Below are 16,127 nucleotides of genomic sequence, written 5' to 3' on the forward strand. Positions count from 1 at the left end.
CTCGCATAGGTTGCGAATTTTGCCTCCCGTTTTGACTGCTCAAATCATTGTAGTTTTCGAGATATGACGTTTTTCATTATTTTTATTTGTAGTAAATTAGGATTTAAAAGTATTCAGAAAGTTTGAAATTCCCAGCCTTGGAGATAGGTACTATGAGATTATTTTCTCAAGAGTTTCATTTGCTCATCTTGCTTCAAAATGCAACTTCTCAAATGTTCTTAGTTTCCGAGATGTGAGATTTGCTATGTTTTTTTTAAAATAAATTATTAAAAGAAATTAGATATAAAAAATGTCACAAAGCATAAAAGTATAATAATTTTGCATGTTTAACGAAAGAGTTTTTTCATGTTTAAGCTATATCATATATTGCAATGCTTAAGAAAAATTTTCAATTAGTTTTCCGCAAGGTCATTAATTTTCAGTAATTTTTTTGCGAGGTCTAATTAAGTCTGTCTGTATACCTGCTTTTTTAATTAATTTGATTGTCCCTCTACCCGTCTCCAAATTTTTTAACTTTCATCTGTCTATCTATTATGTATTTAAATACGGGCTTCACTATCTCGCCATGTTTAGGTTTTTTCAACATGTTATTTTGCATGTTGTACAAAAGAATTTTTTCACGTTAAAGCTATAGTGTATATTGCTAAATTTAAAGTTTTTTTTTCGTGTTTCTTTCATCAAGTTTGAAATTAGCAAACTAATAGTGGGTTGTTGTCAGAGTTTTACCAGGTTTTGCGACTCTGGCCTCCATATATGAATAACCAAATCCTTTTAGTTAACGAGATAGGCAATTTTCGAGGTTTTTCAAAAATTTCTAGAAAATCTGATTTTAAAAAACTTCTCAATTTTTTGAAATTCCCACCCTGTAGTTGGGTACTGTCACGGTACTCTCATGGGTTTCGAATCATGCCTCCAAATCTCACTTCTCAAATCCTTGTAGTTTTCGAGATATGACGTTTTTTTTATGACTTCTCAAAAAATTTTCAGAAACTTCACAAACGTTGAAGATCTCATTCCTGTTGTTGGTTATTTTGAGAGTACTCTCAGGAGTTGCGAATCTTACCTCTAATTGTGGCTGCTCAAATCCTTGTTATTTTCGAGATACGACGTTTTTTTTAGGATTTCTTTTTTTCAAAACTTTTCAGAAAAATTAGATATAAAAAATTTCACAAACTTTGATATCCACATCTCTGTGTTTAGGCTCTGTCAAAATACTCTCAGGGGTTGCTATTTCTGCTCCCAAATATGACTGCTCAAATCCTTGTATTTTTCGAGAAACGGCGTTTTTTATGATTTTCTCCGAAATTTTCAAAAAAACTTAGATGCTAAAAAGTTCCAAAACGTTGAAGATCTCAATCCTATCATTGGAATCTGTGAGGGTACTCTCGTGGGGTTGCGAATCTTGCCACTGAATATGGCTGGTCAAATATTTGTATTTTTCGAGATATGACGTTTTTTAGGATTTTCTCAAAATGTTTCAGAAAACTTAGATATAAAAAATTTCACAAAACTTGAAATTACGATCTATGTAGTGAGGCTTTGTCAGGGTAATCTCAGGAATTGCGAAATTTGCCTCCAAATATGACTGCTCAAAACCTTAAAGTTTTCCCGATTTTACGTTTTTGTGATTTTTTCAAAAAATTTTCATGAAATTCCTAACCTGTAGTTGGGGGCAGTCAGAGTAATCTCTAGGGTTGCAAATTCGGCCTCCAATTCTGAGAATAACCGAATCTCAAAATGCCCAAATCTTTTTTGTTTAGGAGATGAGACGATTTTTGTGTTCTTTTTTTGGACATTTTCAGAAAACTAAATTACTAAATAATTCACTAAAGTGAAGTTCCCAACCCTTTAGTTGTCTGCTGTCAGAGTACTTTCAAAGATTATGATTATTACCATCAATAAGACTGTTGAAGTCATGGCAGTTTTCGAAATTTTTTCTAGTTCTCAAAAAATACCTTTTTCAGAAAACTTAAGGTGAAGTTTCTCAAAATTTGAATTTCCCAACGTTGTAATTGGGTACTATAAGAGTACTCTCAAAAATTGCAAATCATGCGTACAAATGCGACTGCTCAATTGCTTTTAGTTTCCCTGATGTGACGTTTCTTAGTTCATTTTAAATTTTTCTAAAAATATTATGGTTCTTCAAAATTTGTATGAAAAACTTGAGTAAAAAACTTAGCAAATTTTGTAATTACGAACCTTGTAATTGAATGCCGTCAGAGTACACTCAAAGAATGCAGATCTAATTTCCAATATGTGCGGTTTATTATGAGTACCGGAGGTGCGTTACACGCTAGTTGAAATTAAAATTCACTTGTGAAATTGCTAACCCTGTATTTGAGCTCTCAGAATAGTAGTAGGGGTTGCGAATCTTGCCTCTAAATATGACTGCTTAAAGCTATGTTGTTTTCCAGATATGACATTTTTTATGTACTTTTTTCAAAAAAAAAAAATTAAGAAAAAATTAAAATTTGAAATCTCCAACGCTGTAATTGGGCGATGTCAGAGTCTTCACTGGGGTTGATAATCTTGCCTCCAAGTATGACTGCTCAATTTTTTTGTGAATTTCCGGATATAACGTTTTTTATATTTTTCTCAAAATTTTTTTTTAGAAAGTTGAAAATTGCCAGTTCTCAAAATTTGGAATTCCCAACGATGTAGTTGGGTACTATGGAGCTGCTAATCTTGCGTCCAAATGCGACTGCTCAATTGCTTCTAGTTTCCGAGATATGATGTTTTATATGTCTTCTTAAGTTTTTCAATGAACTTAGATATAAAAGCTTCACAAGACTTTATGGTTTTAAAAGAATTAAAAAAAATTGAAGGTAATAAATCACAAAATTTGAAATTACCAGCCCTGTAATTGGGTGCTGCAAGAGTACACTCAAAGGATGCAGTTTCACAAAAGTGCAAATGGAGCAAAAACGTGGTTGGCTTATAGTTTTTAAATTCACCGCGGATTTCTAAATTTACCACAGAAAAAAAATATTTTGACCAAGTTTTTGTTATTTGGGTTAAGTTTAGAAAAAGAGCCATTCATAAAATGTTAAAACTTTCAACTTGATGTGTTTTTCTTCCTTTAGAAACTTGAAAAATGTTCAAAAGATGAGAATTGTAGATGTATTGCTCCCACCAGGGAAAGTGGGAAATGATTTTTTTAGGTGTATTTTTCAGGGAAAATCAATTGAATCAATTATGTTACATGAGGTCGTTTGATTTATCAGGTTGAAGCCTATTGAGTTGCAATTCAAACAGCACTAAAAATTTGGAAGGAGTTTCTGAACTCCCTTACAAAAAATGCAATAAAAACAATTTAAAAATCACGCGTTTTTGAAAAAGTTAACTATTTGAGAAAAGTGGGTCGATAGGGGATCAAAAGTAAAACTTTTATTCCGCTGGGAAATGTGAAAACTTAAATCCTATTTCGAAAATAGAAATTTATCACTTTATCATGGCCTTAAAACTGTTTCTGTTCGATGAAGGACTTTTCCTTCAATTTAACAAAAAAAAATGAACTGAACTTGAAAAGAACTTTTCTTACGGTACAATGACAATTTCTTTCTTTGTAGCGAAGACTCTTTTATTAGGTTGCTATAATTTTTTTTGCTTTTTTTTTCCAGTAAAAGTCCTAAAATTTTTTGACGCTCAAACTTGATTTTTCTTCTGATTTTTTATTTAGTTTCAAGTTCAGTTTATTTCTTTTGTTAAATTGAAGGAAAAGTCCTTCATCGAACAGAAAAAGTTTTAAGGCCATGATAGAGTGATAAATTTCTATTTTCGAAATTGGATTTAAGTTTTCAAATTTCCCAGCGGAATTAAAGTTTTACTTTTGATCCCCTATCAACCTTTTTTTTCTCAAATAGCTCAAAGTTCAAAGAGATTTAAGGTCAAATAATGTTTACTTTGAAATTTCAAAATTGAATTTTTTCCCAAAAAGCTCATTTTTTTTCTGTTTGCTTATGATTTTTTACTCTTTTCCGACTGTTTTTTGACTATGTTAACGATAGAGTTGAATTTGGTACCATTGTTTGTTCCAGATGAATTTTAATTACGCTTGCGATAAGCAAGCGTTATCAAATCGGAATATACACTTTTTCCGGGTTAACAACTAGTGTAACAGAATCACTTGAATAATCTGTAGTTTGCTAGCGTCTTAGCCTGGAAATAATGAATACGCCTGAGACGTCAATGGTCCTGTGGTAGAAGCTGACCAGGGCGTGTTTTTTAAAGCTGGAAATACTCGGGTTCAAATCAAATAGTCGGCCTAATATTTGTGTGCTTATGTTTTGTCAGCTGAGTTGTCACATCATAGAATTGTTTTTTTTTGCTGTGCGCATTTTTCATTGCAGCTGCTTTTAGTGCTTTGATTTCCTCTTGCATTTTGTACTGTATTACTAGTCTTGACAAAATTTGTTCTAGCCTGACTTCGTAAATTTGGCCTAATTTTGGATAGTTTCAAGAAAATCGCAATTTCTATGCTCCCTTCCGGATCGGATAAAATGCTAAAAGGCTTAAAATACAATTTATAGTTTCGAAATTTTTTGCCTTCATCTTTCCTTTACTACCAGCTTGCAATCTTATTCTAATGTGGTATTGAAAGTGTGTGAAATTTTTGATCGGAATAGTTGAGTATAAACATGTAACTTGATGCTTTAATTTCATATATTTCTGTCGTTTTTAGCTAACAGGAAGTGGCGCTATCCCCTTTGCACTGATGTTCTGTTTTGAGTCTGAGTGCCCATAAATATAATTTTGAGTTCCTTCAAAATGGACATTCCAAAAGGTTATTTCCGTCGAATTCATCAAAGATGAAGTCAGCTGAAAAATATCTTTGTAGTGGCCATTCCACGGTAATAAACGTGGTACCTCAGCTTGCATGCAAAGTAGAGAAGTAGTGGCGTTTTTTGGTTCAGAGCTGTCAGGTTGGAGTGATTTTTGGAGAATTATGAGAGTTTTAATTAAGGGCACAACTTTTTTTTATTAATCTGCTTTTGAGATTATCATACTTGGAACTCTATTTCAGATCTGCAAAGTTCTTACTTTTTGTAAGGCGTCGAAATTAGTTTGAATAAATTGTCTGGTGTGAACAAAACTCCAGCCAGGGAAAAAATCAACAAATATTGTCATATAATTATGAACCTAAGTCAATGCAACGGTCTTCTGTTTAATTTTTCTCGAAATTAAAAAAAACTTAGGGTCGATCGGGCGAAAATGGATGTGAAACAAAGTGGAGGATCCTTTGGGTGGTCGTGGTTCGAATCCCTAAATCTGCTAATGCGTGAGCCTTTTTATATTGTCTACCAGTAGTCTGCCGGCGGGAGGACGACTGCTTTCAACCGTTCAATTTTTTTTAGCTTTTTGAGTAATTTCGAATAGCTTATTTAATGAAATATATATTCGGGTGTGTTTAGTTTTTCTCTTTTCCTGGCAAAATCAGATACCAGAAATGCTCATCGGAATGGGTCGAGTGCAATATCATATTAAAGCATTTTCAGTCGTGATTCGAACGACGTTGAAAAACATTGAAAAATCTGTCGAGAAAAACCCGTTTGAGAATACATAATGATGACAAATTTAAATAAAACTTAAAAAATCGAGACAAAAATGCAAAAAAAACTGACAAAAAAATGTTATAAACTTTTTTAAATACTTATGCTAGTTAATTACAATTAGCGAGCAATCAGCGTAGTGTATTACTGCGACCCTTTTTAAAAACCCAACTCCTTATTTGGTGGCACGTTTGCTATAATCACGATCTAGCATTGGAAATTTTATAGCATTCGTTCTCTGCTTTATTTGTGGCTAGTGTTTGCCATGTATTAAGCGTGCGTAGCTGATTGGTAAATGCGTGAGACTCAAATTCAAAGAGCTTTAAACGTTTTTTTTTTTGAATTTCCACCTTTCAGATTTTTTCATAAAACAGTTCGGTGTTTTTTTTTTCTGTTTAGTTACGTTCAATGACTGTTTTCCAGCTGTCTCTTGGCTATGTTGAACTGTTTTACTTTACTAATATTGTTGCTTGTTAAGAATTATTGCGCAGACCTTGTACATATCTAGATTTGGACTTCTTAGTGATGTAATGAATCATTACCTATTTTGTAGTGGTGTAATTAAATTCAATGAGACAACAATGAATAGTTTTCGAGTCCGCTTGGTTTCGATGTGATACATCGACTAACTGGTCAGCCGTTTGATAAGAGTAGGGTGGCATTGCTGCGAATAATTAGCTTAGTGCGGTAAAAATATTGGTTCCAGCGAAAAACTTTCTCTGAATGCTTCATTTCACGCCTTAGGTAGCTCTTATCTGCGTACACAATAGAAGCAGTCTCGATTCTGATCTAAAAAATACTATTCAGAAAATTCTCCGGAGACCTAAAAATGTCTGGCACCTCAAAGTAAAGTATGGTGTGTGCGCTCTGGCGCTTTACAGTGATCGCTAATTTAAGTCTTAATGCCGACCCGATTTGGCTTTCATGCATCTGATGAAACAATATAAGCTGCGCTACCATTCTGTATATTCTATGTACATTATAGCCATTTGAACGTCTGTAAATCTTAAATGCTTGTGATAGCAACTAGCTTCCATTAAATTTATTTTTGAGAAGAGATGATTGTTTGGTAATTTGGACTCAACTGTAAAATACTTTTAAATTAAGCAAATAAAAAAACTGGATTAAATCATGATAAATAATGGCGTGTTGAGCTAAAGTCTACTCACGAAGGATTGACCTGTTAATAGTATAATAATTATTATAATTTCGCTTACGAATCAGGCAGATTACAGAAATTTTCAATTATAAATGCACAATTTTGGTAGCGCCGATTCGAATGGTCACCGTAAGGCTGCAAGCCTGTTTCCAGGTGCCATTTGAGAGCAATTTAGAAAATCAGAATCCATATTTTTTGTTTTTACCCAATTGAAACCTAAAAGTTTGCATAAACCGTTTTTGTTGATGTAGATCTAAACCATAAAGACCAAGGAAATTTATTCATGATTTCTTAAAATGAAACAAACTAGTTAGTCATCAAAAAAAATTCAACCCAGTCTTACAAAAAAAACCTTTGAACAGAAATCAGTATCACACAGAAATAGGTCTCTGAGTTTATGAACAAAACTGTATAATTTAGTTGTTTGGCATTGCATTATTTTAAACAAAATCTTGTAGTCTAGTTTGACCATCTTATTGAAAAGAAGTCTTAACTCGCTCACTTATTTTCTTTTTATTAAATTTATTCATTACAGATCGCGTTTGTAATGTTCTAATCCGTGTGTCACTAAAGAGTTGCTTACTTTTTTCTTTTGATGTTATGAAACTATTCACATCTTTACTTGTATGTTCTTTTCTTATAATTTTTGTTAGTGTTTCTAATACTTCGTATGTATGTAACTCATAGATTAAGTAGAATATGTATTTTCGTCTCGTCGATCTTATTTCATCGAACTTTCTTTTCCTGGTGATTTTTCTCATAATTTTTTTTTTGTTCTGTAGTTTATCTAGAATTGTTTTTTAGGTGCAGCCATAAATCACTATTTCATTTTTATAAATCGGTTGTATGTAGCTTTTGTGACTCTCACGAGTTGTTCAACCGATAACATGTTTCTAGTTTAGTAGAGAAACTAAATGAATTTTGCGCATCTTTTTTTCATATTTTGGATATGTTCTGTGAAACTCAAGTTGCGATCAATTTGAACTCCTAAATATCTAACATCATTTTCTGTTGTATGACATTCGCTCGAAACTTAACCAATGATTTCAATTTATTTGAACTGAATACAATTGTTTTGTTTTTGTCTTGGTTAACTTTAAGTTTATTTGCTGCCATCAATCTTCCTATGTTATTCAAATTCAGATCATATTTTTTCCCCGAAATTTCGCAATATAGATTAGTATCATCTGCAAAAAGAACCACGTTGTTGTTTTCTGGAATCCCGGGGAGATGATTGATGTAAAGTAGAAACAGAAGTGGACCCAAAACTGATCCCAGAATTTTGTTTTGTTGATTACTTTTTGTTTGATTTAATTGAATAAATTGATAACGATTACCGAGATACGATTTCAAATGATAAATCAATGAGGGTGCAAAAACTATTTTTCTTATATGACAAAAGTTTTCAATTCATTCGAGAAATTCCACTATTGCATCAACTCTTGGTCATTTTGATAGAAAACCTTTCCGTTTACTCAAACACTTCATTCTTTGAAAGTAACTCAACAATCCTTCAGTATAATTATTTTTCAAATACTTTTCCAAAAACTGGTAGAAGTGATATTGGACTGTAATTTGTGTTCGAGTATTTTTTTTTCTCCTTTTTTGTGAATTGGAATAATTTTCAAACATTCCGGATAAGACTTCTTCAAGTATTCGATTAATAAAACTTTCAAAGTTGAACAGATTGCCGGATTAATTGTTCTTATGAAGAATTTTGAGAGTCCATAGCAATCATGGCTCTTTATGTTTTGCAAACTACTATTGGTTTCAAAAGTTTCTGTTCATTTTAGATTTTAAAAAAAAGCATTTATTCTTTACTGTTCTTACACTTAAAAAATTACGTATTCAGAGATTCAGCTAGCTTCGGCCCAATATCAACCAAAGTTTGGTTTAAAGCCCAGCTGATAAATTTTCTTTACGTTGCATTGTTAATTTGCGTCTGTTTTACTGTTGGCTTCCCACTTGACGAAATCGAAAATATTTGTTGTTTCTATTTGTGTCTCCTAATATTTATTAAGCGAGTCTCTTACCATTGATTTAACTTCGTTTTGTATCCTTTGATATAAGTGTTTTGCGGCTTCTCTGGGATTTTGTAGATAAAGTTTGTTCAATTTGCATTTTTTCGTACTTTCACATTTGATTTCGTTTGTAATCCATGTTTTGGTATCTTTTTTGCTTTTGATTTCATGAACTGGTAACAATTTATCTAGAGTATTTTGAATTTGATTAGTAAGTAGAAAAGCCTCGTTGAGGGGTATATATAGAAAATTTTGATGTAATGACTGTAAGGCTACATTTAATTTCCAATAAAAAAAGTTTTAAAGTTTTCTTGCATTCAGCGGAAATCGCTTCCTGCCTTTCAATGATCAATTTCGAAACACCTAGTGACGTATGCAGTACCATTTTGTCTAGCTAGTAATGAAATTATCATCTTAACAGAAATCGCTTCAAATGAATCATATTGGTTTTTTCATCATTGAATTCAGCGGGAATCGCTTCCTGCATCGCACACTTTTGTACTGTTTTTTGTTCATCGATTTTCGTTTTCAACCTAATTAGTTTATTTGAAAAAAAATTTTTTTTGTGAATTACTTTTTTAAATCTATTTCTAGAAAACGTATCGTACTTTGTTTTTTTGCCCCTTTTATAATTTCCATACAATCTTAATCAGCGGAAATTGCTTCATGTAAGATGTATATACCGTGATACTAGTTTCATTTAGACTCAATGAGTTTATTATTTTAAATTTTATCTATAAAAAAAGTTGATTTTAAATTTCTATCTTAGTTAAAAAAATTCGAAAAAGGGAGAAAATAAACTAAAAACTAACCTAAACCTGAGACAAAACAGGAAAAAAGCAAAAAAGAAGTCTAACTATAGGTTAATTTTTGTCTTAATTATTTCTTGCCATCCAGCTGACTGACTTTCTAAGACTTTATCCTGAACCACTTAAACCGCAATTTAGAAAATCAGAATCCATATTTTTTGTTTTTACCCAATTGAAACCTAAAAATTTGCATAAACCGTTTTTGTTGATGTAGATCTAAACCATAAAGACCAAGGAAATTTATTTGTGATTTCCTAAAATGAAACAAACTAGTTAGTCAACAAAAAAAAAATTCGGCCCAGTTTTACCAAAAAAAAACCTTTGAACAGAAATCAGTATCACATAGAAATAGGTCTCTGAGTTTATGAACAAAGCTGTCTAATTTAGTTGCTTGGCATTGCATTATCTTAAACAAAATCTTATAGTCTAGTAGGCCATCTTATTGAAACGAAGTCTTAATTCGCTCACTTATTTTCTTTTTATTAAATTTATTCATTACAGATCGCGTTTGTAATGTTCTAATCCGTGTGTCACTAAAGAGTTGCTTACTTTTTTCTTTTGATGTTATGAAACTATTCACATCTTTACTTGTATGTTCTTTTCTTATAATTTTTGTTAGTTTTTCTAATACTTCGTATGTATGTAACTCATAGATTAAGTAGAATATGTATTTTCGTCTCGTCGATCTTATTTCATCGAACTTTCTTTTCCTGGTGATTTTTCTCATAATTTTTTTTTGTTTCTGTAGTTTATCTAGATTTGTTTTTTAGGTGCAGCCATAAATCATTATTTCATATTTATAAATCGGTTGTATGTAGCTTTTGTAGACTCTCTCGAGTTGTTGAATCAATAATATGTTTCTAGTTTGCTAGAGAAACTAAATGAATTTTGCGCATCTGTTTTTCATATTTCGGATATGTTCTGTGAAACTCAAGTTGCGATCAGTTTGAACTCCTAAATATCTAACATCATTTTCTGTTTTATGACATTCGCGCGAAACTTTTCCAATGATTTCAATTTATTTGAACTGAATACAATTGTTTTGTTTTTGTCTTAACTGTAAATTTATTTGCTGCCATCAATCTTCCTATGTTATTCAAATTCAGATCAAAATTTTTTTCCGAAACTTCGCAATATAGATTAGTATCATCTGCAAAAAGAACGACGTTGTTGTTTTCTGGAATCCCGGGGAGATTGTTGATGTAAAGGAGAAACAGAAGTGGACCCAAAACTGATCCCTCAGGAACCCAGCATTTTGTTTTGTTGATTACTTTTTGTTTGATTTAATTGAACAAATTGATAACGATTCTCGAGATACGATTTCAAATTATAAATCAATGAGGGTGCAAAAACTATTTTTCATATTTGACAAAAGTTTTCAATTGATTCGAGAAATTCCACTATTGCATCAACTCTTGGTCATTTTGACAGAAAACCTTTCCGTTTGCTCGAAAACACTTCATTTTTTCAAAGTAACCCAACAATCCTCCAGTATAATTATTTTTCGAATACTTTTCTAAAAACTGGTAGAAGTGATATTGGCCGGTAATTTGTGTTCGAATCTTTTTTTTCCTTTTTTGTGAATTGGAATAATTTTCAAACATTCCGGATAAGACTCTTCTTCAAGTATTCGATTAATAAAACTTTCAAAGTTGAACAGATTGTCGGCTTAATTGTTCTTATGAAGAAAGTTTTGAGAATCCATAGCAATCATGGCTCTTTATGTTTTGCAAACTACCAATGGTTTCAAAAGTTTCTGTTGATTTTAGATTTACAAAAAAAAAACATTTATTCTTTACTGTTCTTACACTTAAAAAATTACGTATTCAGAGATTCAGCTAGCTTCGGCCCAATGTCAACAAAATTTTGATTTAAAGCTCAGCTGATATATTACTTACGTTGCATTGTTTATTTGCGTCTGTTTTTACTGTTGGCTTAACACTTGACGAAATCGAAAAAATTTGTTGTTTCTATTTGTGTCTCATAATATTTATTAAGCGAATCTCTTACCATTGATTTAACTTTGTTTTGTATCCTTTGCTATAAGTGTTTTGCGGCTGCTCTGGGATTTTATATATAAAGTTTGTTCAATTTGCATTTTTTCGTACTTTCACATTTGATTTGGTTTGTAATCCATGTTTTGGTATCTTTTTTGCTTTTTATTTCATGAACTGGTAAGAATTTATCTAGAGTATTTTGAATTTGATTTGTAAGTAAAAAAGCCTCGTTGAGGGGTATATATAGAAAATTTTGATGTAATGATTGTAATGCTACATTTGATTTCCAATAAAAAAAGTTTTTAAGTTTTCTTGCATTCAGCGGAAATCGCTTCCTGCCTTTCAATGATCAATTTCGAAACACCTAGTGACGTTATGCCGTACCATTTCGACTAACTAGTAATTAAATTATCATCTTAGCAAAAATCGCTTCCTGCATCGCACACTTTTGTACTATTTTTTGTTCATCGATTTTCGTTTTCAACCTAGTTAGTATATTTGAAAAAAAAAATTTCTGTGAATTAATTTTTTAAATCTATTTCTAGAAAACGTATCGTACTTTGTTTTTTTTGCCCCTTTTATAATTTCCATACAATCTTAATCAGCGGAAATTGCTTCATGTAAGATGTATATACCGTGATACTAGTTTTATTTAGACTTAATGAGTTTATTTTTTAAAATTTTATCCATAAAAAAAGTTGATTTTAAATTTCTATCTTAGTTAAAAAAAAGTTGAAAAAGGGAGAAAATTAAACTAAAAACTAGCCTAAACTTTAGGTTAAACTTTAGGTTAATTTTTGTCTGAATTATTTGTTGCCATCCAGCTGACTGACTTTCTAGGACTTTATCCTGAACTACTTAAACCGCTCTCGTTTTCTGTTCTCAGATTTGCAAAACCTTATACGACAAATATAGTATTACAAAGCACTTCAATTATTGTAATAATCTGGTAGAAAAACTTCTTTAATCCGTGAATAACATTGGTTGTTATCCGTGAATATCTTTGATTGTTTTTACTGGTAGAAAAACTTCCCTATCCCCAACGTAACAAAGTATGCTAGCATTGCAGTTTTTTGTTGCAGTGATGAGATTCAGCTCATCGGCGTACTGTTTTAGAAAAGCCTCGACTGAAAGCAATGGCTCATTCAGCCAAATGTTTTTCCGATTTAATGGATTCAGACAATTTTTTAACAACTTCCATTTATTGTAAAAGTCATCCTTTTTGTGAAAGTGCACAATTTTCAATCTGACTGGTTGAAACACATCATTAGGCAATAATTTGGTCCTAGGAAGTATATAAAATGATTCAAGTTTATCACCATTGAGATCAAATATCAAAGTATTTTTTAGCAAAGCCCACAATGTTTTTAGCAAGTGTCACTGTATTTTGTGGTCGAACGGGGGGTTTCTAATAATCACAGTCTTTGAGGTGTATTTTTCCTGTTCCCTAAGTCTTAGATTCCTTTCATCACAAAACAATGTGAGTCTATCCAACCTTTCTTCAAATTCCTTATCTTTTTTCCCTTGTCTTACTGCCATTTCCTGAACTGCGATCCTTGTTGGCTCATCTGGAATCTTCTCCAGTAAGTTCCACAGTGCATCATCCACACCACTTTGTCCTTGTTGAGATAACTGTTCTCCATTCGTTGCCATAATAATTTTTCGGAAAGTTCAAATAATTCGCTTTCATATAACCTCTTTCAGTTTTCACTGATAATTTTGCTCAAGATTTTGCTGCATACAGCGAGAGAAACAGGCGGCCTTCCAGCGCAAGCATTCATTTTCATATGTTTCTCATAGTTTTTTAAATGCTTCTTTTTGTTTTAGTGTCGTTCCAATTCCTATGCAAAGTGAAGACGGCGCGCGTGTTTGAAAGAAGTCGAGTGGTTGATTCATCAGGGACAGGGGTAGGAGGAGCAACGGGGGGAGGGGGAGGAGGAGTAGTGGGGGGCAGTACAGAGGAGGAGCCCTTCGCCATTCAGTTGTTGGACTTCGATGTTAAACAGAAGATGCTGGCAACGGCCGGCAACTGTGCACAAGTGTTGCTGTTCAACTTCGCCAAGGAGGATACTACCAAAGAAATTACGGTCAGTATATCATATCTATCATTCTTAGAACAAAATTTCCAGTCAGAATAAATAACACAATCTTTTTTTTTTAAAAAAAACTAATTTGCATGCAATTTTGAATTATGAGATAAATTTTTTCTTATGTGCTGAAACGTTGAATTGGTCTTTCAGACGGTGGAACAGTTTTTTTACCATAAATCTTGAGTAGAAACAGTTGATAACATCAATAATTATAATTTTATCTTGATTCTGCAGACCATTGATGTATCATTTGATTCGGGGCCGGCCTCTGGCAAGGATTACCAGCAGGCAACTTTCCACGCTTCTTCCACAGAAGAGGCGCCAGTCTCTCAGCCCACCTCACCGCACCCCAACTCAGCGCCAGTTTCCCATCAGAACTCAGTCGAGGCGTCGCCCACCGAGAAGCATCCACACAACCTCTCCAGGAGTATGAATAGGAACTGTTCCACCGGAAAACTCATGTTAGTATGGGGCTTGCTTTTTTCACATCGACGATAACTGCCTGCTCGGACAAAGATATTTTTTTAAAGTAAATTATTGAACTTTATCGTTGAATTACGTAAAAATCCCCCACAACTTGTTCTCAATTGTCCACAAAAAGGGAGCTAAATGTTCCATAATAAGGCGAGTGTATTTTAAGATTAAGTATGTACCATTTGCATCAGAGGCGGATGTAGGACTTTCTCGAGGGGGGCGGATTTTCAAAAAAAAATTCGACATTTTTGTCGACCTTTTTTTGTTTTAGGTCGTCCAAATTGATTTTCCGAGCTCTCCCAAAGCACTACAAAGACCCTGTTTTTGTCAAATTTTCTGTGCCGCAGGCAAAATTTTGAAAAACAGGTCGAAAAAGGCGTTTTCTGATATTTTTTGTTGAAAATGTTGACCAAAAAATTGCTTTTCGAGGCACCCGTTCACCCTTCGAAATTTGTGAATTGGGCGCCAAAGTCGCATTTCGAAAAATTTTAGGGTCTGTCACCAAAAATTGATATCTCAAAATAGTACAAAGGGGGGACCCTTTGGGTCGGCAGGGGGTCGAATCCCTGAGGAATAAGCGTAAGCCTCCCCCCCCCCCCCCCCTAAATCCGCCCCTGATTTGCATGATGTTTCAGTGTGAAGAGTGGAAGCGTGAAAGTGGCGGCTGGCTTCCAGATAGACATCTGCTGCCAAGTACTCACTCCTCTGGAAGACACAGCATCATCTCCCCCATTCACAGCATTGGCAGTTAATAGCTTCCTCAACCTGTAAGTCCCCTTAGCATACTATTAACTCAACAGTACTACAACATAGAACACACTGTTGTACGGTTTCTGTCGATATCTAAGTTTGTGCGATCTCTGTTGACAAAAAAATGCTTTTTTTTCAGCGCGAGCTCCCTGCTTAAAATTTTTATATATTGACGCCTTCAGAAAAGTAGGGTCGGTCAGCCAAATATGAATCTCTTAAAATAGTTCGAAAGCAGGCACCCTTTGGGTCGGCGGGGGTTCGAATTCCTAAATCCGCGTTCGCCCCGAACGCTTCATCCCTGCGTCAGCGCCCCTCTCCCTAAATCCGCTACTGAAACGAAATGAAGATACTTAGGTCGTGTTTTTTTCCAAGGAAAAAGGCTGAAAAATTGCTTACGCTCAATTTTGTATTTTCACAGCTTATTTTTTAATGTGTTTTTGATACCAATTTCATATGCCAAAAGAAAAGGGCGCAGAAAAAAAGTGATCGACTTTAGTTTCAAAATTATATGCTAATTTTTAAGGAGTAATGAACATAGTGAAGACTCTTATATAGGTCTTGCTATTTTTTTTTCTGGAAAAAATCTCTAATAACTACAGATGCGCATTCATACATATTGATGCATTTATGAATGCGCTTAAGTATATATGCACTTTTTGAGTTCAGTTGAAATTCATCTGCTGAAAGTAACATAAGTAGCACTCTCCAAATACGAACGTGGAAATCGCGCAAAAAACATGAACAATTTCTAGTTTCGAAAGTGGAATTTAAATTTTAGATTTCCAGCGGAATATAAACTTTACCTGGTGATCCAGTTTTCTCAAGTTGGGTTAATGTTATCAAAAAAGTGGCAGTCTGTTTACTTGCGTTGAATACTCTTTTCTAATCTTCGATTGGCTCTGTTTTGGTTTCCCAGCTTATTAGAATTATAACCCATCGATACTTAAAAATGAAAAGGGCCTGAGATTGATGTTTTTTTGAAATTCAAAGTGAATCAGTTTTTCTTGTTGTTTTTCAGTCCATTGCAGTTGGGGATGTAGGATTTTCTCGAAGGATGGGGCGGGTTTTCCAAAAATGTTGTCAATTTTCTGAGCTCTTCCAAATTAGAAAGACACCATGTTGACCAAATTTCTGCAGGCCAATAAAGGTGTTTTCAGGCACTTTTTTTTGAAAATGTTGACCAAAAAATCGCGTTTTCAGGCCAAAAAAGGTGTTTTCGGGCCTTTTTTGTTGAAAATGTTGACTAATAAATTGCTTTTCTCGGCGCGCGTTCACCCT

General features: G+C 33.3%; 1 protein-coding gene across 4 annotated transcripts in view; it reads left to right on the forward strand.

Moving 5' to 3' along the window:
* Window positions 1-16,127, forward strand: part of LOC134845101 (syntaxin-binding protein 5-like) — a 99,739-nt gene that overhangs the window by 15,265 nt on the left and 68,347 nt on the right. For all 4 annotated transcript variants that reach the window (XM_063861952.1, XM_063861953.1, XM_063861955.1 and 1 more), the window contains exons 9-11: window positions 13,363-13,622; window positions 13,860-14,086; window positions 14,735-14,866. In XM_063861952.1, coding sequence (XP_063718022.1) covers window positions 13,363-13,622; window positions 13,860-14,086; window positions 14,735-14,866 — 619 coding nt within the window. The remainder of the gene's footprint in view (window positions 1-13,362; window positions 13,623-13,859; window positions 14,087-14,734; window positions 14,867-16,127) is intronic.

This window comes from Symsagittifera roscoffensis, chromosome 4, assembly GCF_963678635.1.
Source record: "Symsagittifera roscoffensis chromosome 4, txSymRosc1.1, whole genome shotgun sequence".
Taxonomy (NCBI): Eukaryota; Metazoa; Xenacoelomorpha; order Acoela; family Convolutidae; genus Symsagittifera; species Symsagittifera roscoffensis.